The sequence below is a fragment of the Bos javanicus genome, chromosome 3, assembly GCF_032452875.1.
Source record: "Bos javanicus breed banteng chromosome 3, ARS-OSU_banteng_1.0, whole genome shotgun sequence".
NCBI lineage: Eukaryota > Metazoa > Chordata > Mammalia > Artiodactyla > Bovidae > Bos > Bos javanicus.
Window position 1 is genome coordinate 34234228 of NC_083870.1, and position 10538 is coordinate 34244765.

The 10538-nt window shown below is 49.3% G+C and overlaps 1 protein-coding gene across 2 annotated transcripts; it reads right to left on the reverse strand.

Annotated features, from left to right (window-relative positions):
• Positions 1-286: 286 nt before the first annotated feature.
• On the reverse strand, positions 287-8680 carry GPR61 (G protein-coupled receptor 61). Of its 2 annotated transcripts, XR_009735314.1 has the most exons (4): positions 8464-8680; positions 5287-5404; positions 2868-5046; positions 287-2186 (listed from the first exon to the last, which is right to left on the reverse strand). XR_009735314.1 is itself a non-coding variant. In XM_061410918.1 (3 exons), the coding sequence occupies exon 3, from the start codon at positions 4472-4474 to the stop codon at positions 3119-3121; it is 1356 nt and encodes a 451-aa protein (XP_061266902.1). In that variant the 5' UTR covers positions 4475-5046; positions 5287-5404; positions 8464-8680; the 3' UTR covers positions 287-3118. The 2 variants fall into 2 exon arrangements, 1 of the variants encoding a protein (XP_061266902.1); XM_061410918.1 differs by having other exon boundaries at positions 287-5046.
• Between the last annotated feature and the right edge of the window lie 1858 nt (positions 8681-10538).

A 10538-nucleotide genomic window follows, 5' to 3' on the forward strand; every position in this document is an offset into this window, starting at 1 on the left:
AGCATTCACCGTACATTCTAGGGAGGGGAACTCGTGCAGCCTCCAAGACCTTACCCTATGATTAAATATTATTTCCCCAGTTGAACCTAGACCTTAGAATATAAGATCCCAACAGAAAGATATATACGGTGACTGATGATCATTAGAGGGATTTCTTGAAAACCACATTAAATAGCCTCATGCACCTTAATTTATCAATGCCAGTTCTTCAAAGTTCCAAGTCTCCTACTCTTCCTAGTGACTGTTAGAATATCAATACTTACGGGGAGAAAGGGCAAGAAGAAGGGAAGAAAAAACGATATTTATTGAGTACCTATTTGCCAGGTATGACTAGGTACTTCGATGTATCATCTCGTTTATTCCTCACAACAACCCTGTAATTGTGGGTTGTTATCCACATTTTTACAGGTAAACAAATAGGCTCAGAGAAATTAAGCATCTTTCCACGTTCACACAGTGAATAAGTAGATCTGATTCCAAATTCACTCCTTTTCTACCATGCCATTATAAGATGTTACCTGGGAGTCTTGACAACAGCTTTTCATTTAGGATTGAGAGTTACTCCAACAACACTGGGGTGAGGGAAAAAATAACTTGAGAGCACAATTTTCTCAACCTGTTGATTTCTTCAGTGGATTTATAAGTCAAATTTTGCCTAGGAACTGCTTTCACAAGCTTAAGAATTACATATGGAACTTTACCAAGTGATCCTGGTGATTAGAATACTCCTGGAAAGTGGTCATGAAAGAAATTGTTGGGAAAGTTCTCAGCAGAATAGAAGAGAAAATTTTATTTCCTTCATGATCAACTCAAGGAAAAATAAATGCAAATAAACCAGCATATGTTAAATTCTGTAATAAACGCCAGTGAGGTCACAGTGTCAAGAAATTTCAGCCTAAATTAGCAATATCCTTCCACTCAAGACTTTCCTCCTTTGAAGTATGAAGTAGGGGTTGGAGGGCAAAGTCAAAGGAAAAGGCAAAATAAATTAACAAAATGGCTGCCAGGCAATGTTCCCCCTCCCCACCTACAAGCTTCTTTCCTATTTCCACTAGACTCACACTGCCACCTGCTGGCAACGCTCAGTCTGCTAGTTAATCAGTGATGTTTGGATGTTTTCCCCTATTTCTAAAATGCGATTCCTCATGAATTTATCTTAAAAGGGAGGAGAGGGTGGTGGAGAACATGCCTTCAATCGCAAAAGACTCTCTTCGACGTATAAATTATCTGAGGGAACTCCTCAGTGCAATAGGCCTTGCGCATAAGTCTAGCAGTAGGAAGACAGAAACCTGGAAAATTTCCTAGATCTGGAGAGAAAAAGCTGCCCTATTTCATTTAATAAATCATTTTGTTCAACTAGAGTTTCATCTGCAACCCCCACACTTTCCAGTCTGCAGAAAGCCTCCATGTAGACATCTTGCTGCAATGGGCTGAAGTCTCAAGTTAGAACCATGAACATATTTTTCAATATATTTCTCTAAAATTCTATAATGCTTTACTATATGTGAATGCTCTGTCAAAATATAAAACAAGGTACCTGATTCAAATTAAGACTGTGCACTCCTTGAAGGCAGTGACTATAAATCTGTGTGAGTCCCAGAGAGTGGGGTATTCAGCTATTATGCACTGGGTTGAACTGAAGGAGTCAATGTTGATATCAGCATAACTTTTTTATAATAAAAATTATTTATTAGCTGTTCAAAGGGGAAGCTATCCTACTCCCACCAACCCGACTTCCCCTTGAAGCTCAATAAACCAGGAATTTGTTCAAATACAGATCACATCACCATCTGGTCCTGCCTTGACTCTTTAATGTTACCTGATTGAAATGAGGGAAATGGATGAACAGGTAGTCCCAGATGGGTGTCCTGTCCAGTTTTGCAGTTATTCCCCCTCCTTTGAATATACCGCCATCAGTACCACCTAACAGTTTCTACAGTCTCAATCAGTGAACAGCTGAGCCCAGTTCCTGTGCCCCCTGTCCAACCCAGGGCTGCAGATAGGAGAGAGATTTAAGTCTTTGTCACTGAAGCTAATTTTGAGAGCGATGAATGGGAGTAAGGAAGCATTTAATGAACCATGGAAACCCCACCTTTCCCATTCCCAACCTTAGTCTCTTGTACCCGGTTGTCCAGGGGGCTGGCGATGGGTCACTGCCATGAGGAGAGAGATCAGGGAGGCCAGTTCTGGAAAATAAAGATTTACAGTATTATTGGTCAGGGTTATTGTGAGCCTCTCTGTATCCAACCACCTTAGCAATTCAAATGCTAACCCCCACCTTCAGCAGTCCACCCCCAATCCCTCCACTTCATCCTAAAACACAAAGAGAAAGAGCCATCCTGCTTTAATCTTCCCTCTGCTAAGATCAAGTCCCAAAATCAATCTCTCACGTCTAAGAGACAGACAGAAGAAATACAACAGAACAGCTGTTCCTGGAAGGTGGGAGACAGAGCTGCAGTTATCTTTCCTCTCTTCTACTCTATGGGCCCTGATTACTACTTCCCCTTGCTCTGACCAAACTCAAGAAAGGAATAAAGCTGGTCCTCTCACTTCAAGGAAACCTCAGGTTTAAAACTAGAAAAAAAAAATCTGTTAAATGGAAACACTTGGCTGCGATTTTGCCCTTTTTTTTTTAAGCCTAACAAGGAAATGAGAAGTCAGGGGTCATTTTCTTACCTTGCCTGGGTGCAGTTTCTACCATGGACTGTTACACTGAAAAATGAAAGATCCTAAAGAGTCCTCAGAATAACTCCACGCCTGGCCTGCTGCCCTATATCCTCCAACTCCTGCCCTTAGAATTTCCCTGCTTCCTGAGGCATGGAAATTTCACTGGTTGAAAAGCATCATCATCATCATCATCATCTCACCTTAGTGACCCTTGACTCTCGTCACCATCTCACCAGGTCCCCTCCCCCAGTAGTCAAGGATCATAGCCATGTCCAAGGCTTTTGCCACATATCCATCCAGTTGGCTCTGTTGCTGACCCAGAAAACATTAAGCAAAAGCTGTGTGCAGAGACCCCAGCCCCAGCTAGCCAGGAAAAGGTGATCCCACAAGGAGTTCCTTGCAGTTACAACTGGCCCCCAGCCCCATCACCCTCCAAGCGTCCACCAGCCCATCATGACTCCAGTCGTGGTGAGGGAGCGGGACGGAGGTAGCTGTCTGACATAATGATATCGCTGGTGAGTTGTTGTTCCAAGAACTCAGAGGTCTCCTCAGCTATCTGGCCAGGGATTCGAAAGTCAACTGCAGGTGGCTCCTGCTTGGGGCTGGGTACAGGTCGGGAAGCCCAGGACTCCGTGGGACAGCCAGTGCTCTGAAGAAACTGCAGGAAGTTCTCCTCAATGGAGCCCTCCCGGCTTGGCAGCCTCAGCTCCTCCTCTGGAGCCTGTTTGAAGAAGCAGACAAACTGCTTGCTGAGCTCCCCCCGGATCTGCCGATTAAGACATCCATAGAAGAAAGGGTTGGAAGTGAAGCAGAAGTAGCCAATCCAGGTCACCACATTCTCCACCTGCCCCGTCGAAACAGGCTGAGCACTCAGGGCGACGTAGAGGTGAAAAGAAAAGTAGGGCAACCAACAGAGCAGGAACTGTCCCCCCACAGCCAGGAGGACCACTGCTGCCTTCCCTCCCCCAAACGTCCGGTGTGGCGTGGTCTGGGGGGCCCCTGAGCTGGTGACCATAGTGGAGCGGCTGCTGAGAGACTCAGAGCGTTGCCGGGGGGTCTCCATCCACGTGGGCAGCGGTCCGTGCTGCATGGCAGCCACACGGGCTACTCGGAACATGCTGCAGTAGACCACTAGGATGAGGAGCAAGGGCAACAGGAAGTAAAGGACAGCAAAGACCACCACAAAAAGCTGGCAGTAGGCACTGTGGCTCCATTGGAGTGAGCAGCCTAGGGGGATGCCGGGAGCTCCCTCCTCCCGCGAGACCCTTCCCAACACTGGCACAGAAGCCATGGCCAAGGCCTTCACCCACACACCCACCAGAACAGAGGCCACCAGCCCCAGCGTCATTCGCACCTCATAACGCATGGGGTGGACCACGTAATAGTAGCGCTCCACGTTGATGGCCGACACTGAGAGAATGGCCAGGCTAACGAAGCATATGCTCAGGAACAAGTAGAGGCGGCAGGCGACCTCCCCGAAGAGATCATGGTCAAAGAGGGCGGAGCTGGAGAGCATGGCAAGGGGCATGAGGGTCAAGGCAGCCAGCAGGTCCACCAGGCAGAGGTGGAAGACAAAGACAAATTTTCGAAGGGCAGGTGTCTTGGCAATAACAGCCATCACAGCCGCATTGCCAGCCACAGCAGTCAAGTCCAGCAGAAGCATGAAGAAGAGGGCCACGGATTCTGAAGCCACGTCCCGCAGCCCTGCCTCCGGGACCCCGCTGGCAGTAGAGGGACCTGGGGTTTGAGGGGCCCTCCCCAGAGTGGAAGAGTTCCCTGATGACTGGGGGATGGGTGAGGACTCCATGGGGCCGAAAGAGGACACCCAGGGCACCTCCTGTCACAGGCCCATCCCCCATCCTAGTCCAGTGCCCCTGGGATGGCGAGCCCAGGCCCAGGCTTCCCAATTTTGTGTGTGCAGATCTTGGGGAGAGAGCGCCTCCTGCTGGAGCCTCTCTCACTGTTGCCAGCCTTCAAGGCCAAGGACTGAGGGCTCAGGAGGCAGCTCTGGTCCACCTTGGTGACTGCAAAGAAGCAAGAGAGGGAGCGATGCAGGAGCCTCACCAACTCAACACTCCATCTTCTGAGTGGTCTCCAGCTCCTTTTCCACTTCCTTTTCCTCTCTTTTCCACACCCTTCTCCCCTTTCAAGGACTGTTGTCCAGAGTCTAAATCCTCTGTCTCCCTTTCTCAGGGTCCCGCTGAGCTCTGGGATCGTGCCCCAGTTTTAAGGTTGCTTATGTAAATTTCCTGATTTCTTGTCTCCTCAGAATGGCAGGAGTCATTGTGGAGAATAACCACGAGATCCGGTTTCCAGTCCCAGGTCTGGGAATTACTAACTCTGTGGCTCTTCTCAGCTTCAGTTTCCTCATAAAGCCATCTGTAAAATGAAAGGAATAATACCTACTTCACAACTGTGTTTGGAAGATGATGCAGGATGTATTAATCAGATCCTAATAAGCAGTAATGTAAATATGGTGCTTTCCACGCGCCAGGCCCTGTTCTCAACACTCCATATATATTAACTCATTCTAATCCTTATGCAACCCTATGAGGTAGATATCCTTTCCCTACTTTGCAATTGATAAAACTGGGGCCTACCAGAGATAAAGGAACTTACCGAAGGTCACATAGCTAGTAAGTGGCCAGGTCCAGTTACACGCCCAGGAGGCCTGGCTCCAGGGCTAGTACTCCAGCCCACCGTGCCATGCTTCGCCTGAAGGTGCCCTCCACAGTGGCTGCAACACAACAGACATTCAATAAATAATTGATGAATTTGAAACATCTCTAAAAATGTCTCTCAGGCTTCTCTGGTGGGTCAGTGGTAACGAGTTCCGCCTGCCAATGCAGGAGACATGGGTTCCATCCCTGGACCAGGAAGATCCTATATGCCGCAGAGCAACAACCGCAACTACCGAGGCCTGCAAGCCTTCCAGCCCATGCTCCACGGCGACAGAAACTACCCACGATGAGAAGCCGGGGCACCGCAACGATGAGTAGCCCCTGCTTGCTGCAACTAGAGAAAAACCCACACAGCAATGAAGACCCAATACAGCCAAAAATAAAAATTAATAAATTAATTAAAAACAAAAAAAATGTCTCCCACTGAACCGGGGCTACCACTGGGAAGAGATCACCTGAGAAGGGGAAAGACTGTGCTTGAGTTTGCTCTAACATCACCACCCCTGAGCCAAAGAGCTGCCCCTTTGGGAGTGTTTAGAAGGACCAGTGAAAACAAAACGTCCCACTGGCAGGAAACTGGGAAGTCAATTCATCCAGCCTCCATTGCTCCCAAAGCCAGAAGGGCATAAGTCATATGATAGCTGCCCATCTCTACCCACTCATTAACTTCCCAAGGTCACTGTGCCCCTGGAGGTGGGAGAGGAGCTGCTCCTAAACTCCCACTGTCCAGGGTCCTGGATCCAGGGTCATTGCAGCTGACCATGGAGGGGCCTCTGGCCAAAACCCTCCTGTTCCTGGACTGTTACCATAGACCGAGAGCAAGAAGGGGGTGTAGGCATCTGTATAAAACGTATGGGGAGTGAAGGTGGGTGAGCATAAAGCAGAGAGGTAAACCGGAAGAAACTGGCAAAGGAAGAAGTCTCCGGGTTCAGCGTTTCTCATTTCTCTGATAAAATCTGTTTTATGTGTCTCATTATCCATGCTGAGTTCGCACAGAATTGAACTAAGTTGCCCAATGTACAGCTGACCCTTGAACAACATGAGTTTGAATTGCTGGAGTCTACTTACACGCAGATTTTTTTTTCAATAGTAAACTACAGTACTACAGGATTCCATCAGCAGTAAAGGATGCGGAACTGCGAGACAGAAGACCGACTATACCCGGATTTTTCACTGCTCAAAGGGGCAGCACTGCTAACCCTCACATGTTCAAGAGTCAGCTGTAATTTTAATTTTTTTTATTTCCATATGCCATTCTTTCAGTCCAGAGTCCCTCAGCATAGTGTACTAAGGTATAAAAATTAGAGGCAAACTGTGGCCATGCCAAGTCTGATGGGCTTTTTGCAGACAAGTCAGAAGTTTCCTGGGTCACTCTCCTCATGTGTTAAATGGGAGGATTGGACTAGAAAAACTTCAAGGTTTCCATATGTGATAGCATTGGATTGCTCAGTGAGTTCCTGGGCTATGGAGGGCCTGGTGGCTGCTCAATTAAAAACCCCATGATTTCTCTGACTGAAGTAAAGAGGCCCACATGGGGCAGATAGGTCCCTTGCCCCTCTATAAGCTACAACAGCCTTACAACCCTTGGTTTTTGGCATTACCATAAACTTTGCACTAATTTAACTTCTAGCATGCCATGCATGCAATAGGTGCTCAATACAACTTTGTGACCTGAATCAAACTCAGATTATTCAGTTGGATCCTTTCCTCCAGGATATACTCCAGGAACACTCAGTCCATCAGTTGTGTGCCAGCCAGGAGCCTCTTCTGAAATGAGTAAGTTGGGCTCCTGGACTTGAAGGAGTCCTAACTTTGGACTACCTACCTAGAGATGTGCCTCTCCCAGGGGATAAAAGACAGCTCATATCACATAGACTCAGAGTCTGTGGAGAAGGTGAAAGAGAGGGCTCAAGTAGAGACGCTTATCATAAGACAAGCTTCCAGAAAAAAATGTGGGAAGAAACACCAGGAGAGGCAAACTTGCCCTTTTCTTTCTATGCCATGACTCCCCCATCCCTTCTACCTGGGGTGGGGCCCAGAAGACATGACTCTGGGGCCCTGGAGCTAAAGGAGTCAAGGCCCACCACATCTGCCCAGATATCAAGAGTCTGCCAACAGGGCCTACCCAGGGTCCCCGACCACGGGAAGCAGATGTGTGTTCCACGTGGAGATGGAGAGGTGCTGTGCAGCCGTAATGGAGCCCTAGGCAAGAAGGCATTGAACATTCCTCTTTTTCACAGCCCCTCTGAGCCTTACCAGTATCTCCGCACTGCTCCCTAAATTCCAGCATTCCCATTTACCTTCTAAAGAAAAGCCAGCATACCCACTCCCCAGCACTTCCTCACTGATGGACCAGGGTAAAGGCTGGGAGCGACATGGGGTAACAGTTTCACAGTGGAAGCCCAGGGAGCCTCGCTCCACTCCTCGCTTGGTTATCGTGGCTTCTCGGATGCTCTTATCCTCTCCCTGCTCCCTTATAGCAACCCTTCCCTCACCTCCAGGACATCTCAATACCTGGAAGGCTTTGCCATCCTAGAGGCTGAAGTCTGGGCCTTTAGCAGGGGTACGGTCAAGTTACACATAGCCTTGTCTCAGGAGGCAAGATGTACATAAGTGCCCAGCCCAAGGCCGCAGAGGTGTTGGGATTCACATGCACCTGTTTCTTGGTTACAGAGTTTCCATCCCGAGGACCCGAGCCTGGCCTTCCTTCAGACAGGAGCATGCCCCCCCTAAGCCAGAGGAGATTTTCAGGGGGCTATGTCACCTCCCCCCGGCAGAGTTGCCCATGCCTAGGACACAGAGTTTCCCGTCGGCCTGCATGCCAAAGGACCTATTCCTAGGATGTAGGGGACCCGTTTCTATGACATGGAGCAAGATAGATGGGGAACCCTGTCTGTCTGCAGGATGTGGATACTCCAGCTGTAGATCAACCCCCATCTCTAGACTTCAGAGATGCCCACACCCCAATATTTCCTTCAGGATACCTGGGGGCCCATCCCTGGACAGAACTGCCCACCGTAAGGGAGGGTGGGCTGTACCCTTCTGTGGGGTATCTCAGCACTCATCACCAGGCCTGGGTCTGGCCCCCATTTCTGGCCTAGTCGACAACTCCTACCTTTGCTGAGCAGCTCCCGGTTCCCATGTGATAGCGCCTCTCAGCTGATGCTTCTCCAAGGCTGCTGAAGCCTGAACCACTGCAGTGATCAGTGAGAGGCAGCCGGCAGAGCAGGATGCTCTGAGAGCTTCTGGGTCCTAATGGCCTCCTGCTTCCCACCCAGACCCTTGGAGCCACTTCTGGAGCCAGGAGCCAGGGACCAGTGCCCCCAGGCAAGGTACCCAGGAGTGGGCCCAGCCCCTCCCACTCCTCTCAAGCTGCTAGAGTGGTAGCTCAAAAGCCTGGTGAGGCCAGGTGATGGCAGACTGGAGAGACCCTCCCGGCTAACCTGATGACATAAAAAGAGCACTCAGAGTCAGAAGATCCAGGTTTAAGGCCTGACTCTGGCAGGTCCTAACTGTGTGACCTTAGGCAAGTCACTTGTCATTTCTGGCCTTAGTTTCTTATTTGTCCAAAGGGAATGAAAATGTAAGTGTTTGCTAGTCGTCTCCAACTTTTTGTGACCCCATGGACTGTAGCCAGCCAGGCTCCTCTGTCATGGAATTCTCCAGGCAAGAATACTGGAGGAGGTTTTGCCATTTCCTACTCCAGAGGATCTTCCCCACCCAGGGATTGAACCTGGGTCTCCTGTATTGCGGGGAGGTTCTTTACCATCTGAGCCACCAGGAAGGCCCTCAAAGGGAATAGAAGGCAGATGATCCCTGAGGTTTCTGATAGCTATGCCATTGCTTGGTTCTGAGACATCAGAGCCAAGGCACTCCTGTAGTAGGCCAGCCAGCGCAGACACAGGGCCCGGGTCAGGTCTGACAGGGGCTGCGGCTCAAGAGCATGGCCCAAACTTGGGCTCCTTTGAAAGCTGCTTCCTGTATAGAGAGAACAGGTTTGGAGGAGAGCCAAGGGCCTTGTCCTAATCCTGCACTTGCCCCTCAAAAAGTGCTTTATTATTGTCTTCTTAGATAGTATGTTTTTCTGGTATGGGGCTGCGAGAGCTTGTGGAGACAGGAGAATTGAACACCCTCATAAGCCACCCTGTGGTACCAACACAGCACTGCTCCCTCAAGGCAGGGTGGGAGGCAGGTGCTTGGGGAGGCTCTGATTGTTCCAGATCTGTGGGGCTGAACAGAGCTGAGAAACATCATTGGCAGAAGGGCGAAGAACAGGTGATGAGCCTTTGGAAGTGAGATGAAGGGGCATGACTTCCCACAAACAATGAAGAAAACAGCTCCCTCAGGATTGGGGCTGACACCCAAGGACAGGATCCTAAGACTGTAGAGTTGCAAGACATCCTACAGGCCAAGGCATCTGTGTTTCTGAGGCCCAGAGATTGCCTGGGCCTCAGAGATTGCCCAGAGTCACATATGGCAGAGCCGTGAGCCTAGACAAGGAATTCAGTCATGATATCTGCTCCAGAGCCCTCTTCCCTGAGACTCACCTGTATGGGAACTCCTTCTGTCTCGAAAAAGGAAGAAAGGGAATTCTGGAACTGTTTACCAGACCCCAGTCAAACAGTCATAAGAACAATGAATTTCCCAGGGAACACAAAGAGGGCAAGGTGGCTGTCCCAGGCCTTGGGTCGACAACAAAGAGTCCGGCGACCAGCCCAGACCCACACTGTGGTCTCCACTGTTCCCGTCCACCCTCTCCTGAGCTCTTATGAGTGCCAGCCCCTTTACATACGAGGCCTTCAATCCCCGCACCAGTTCTATGAGGCAGCCATCATACACCTTACGTCACAGATGAGGAAATGGGTACCAGAGGTGAAGTGACTTTGTGCAGATCACATAGCTAGTAAAAACCAGAGCCAGTATTTGAACCCATGTCTGTCTGATGTCAAAGCATTTACTTCTTTCCCCTACCCCCCTGGCTTCTCTAGAGGTCTGACATGAGACTCTGGGGTGAGGCCCTAAAGCCAATTCCATAGAAATGGCTATTACCTTCCAGGAAACAGCCTAAAACAAAATTAGATGAACCTGAGTATAGGGAAATGTAATTAAAGTGTCAAATTAAACCCGAAGACAGCAAAGTGATTTTTATCTAACCTTGTGCTCTCATGTTGGCAGGATCATCCTGGCATC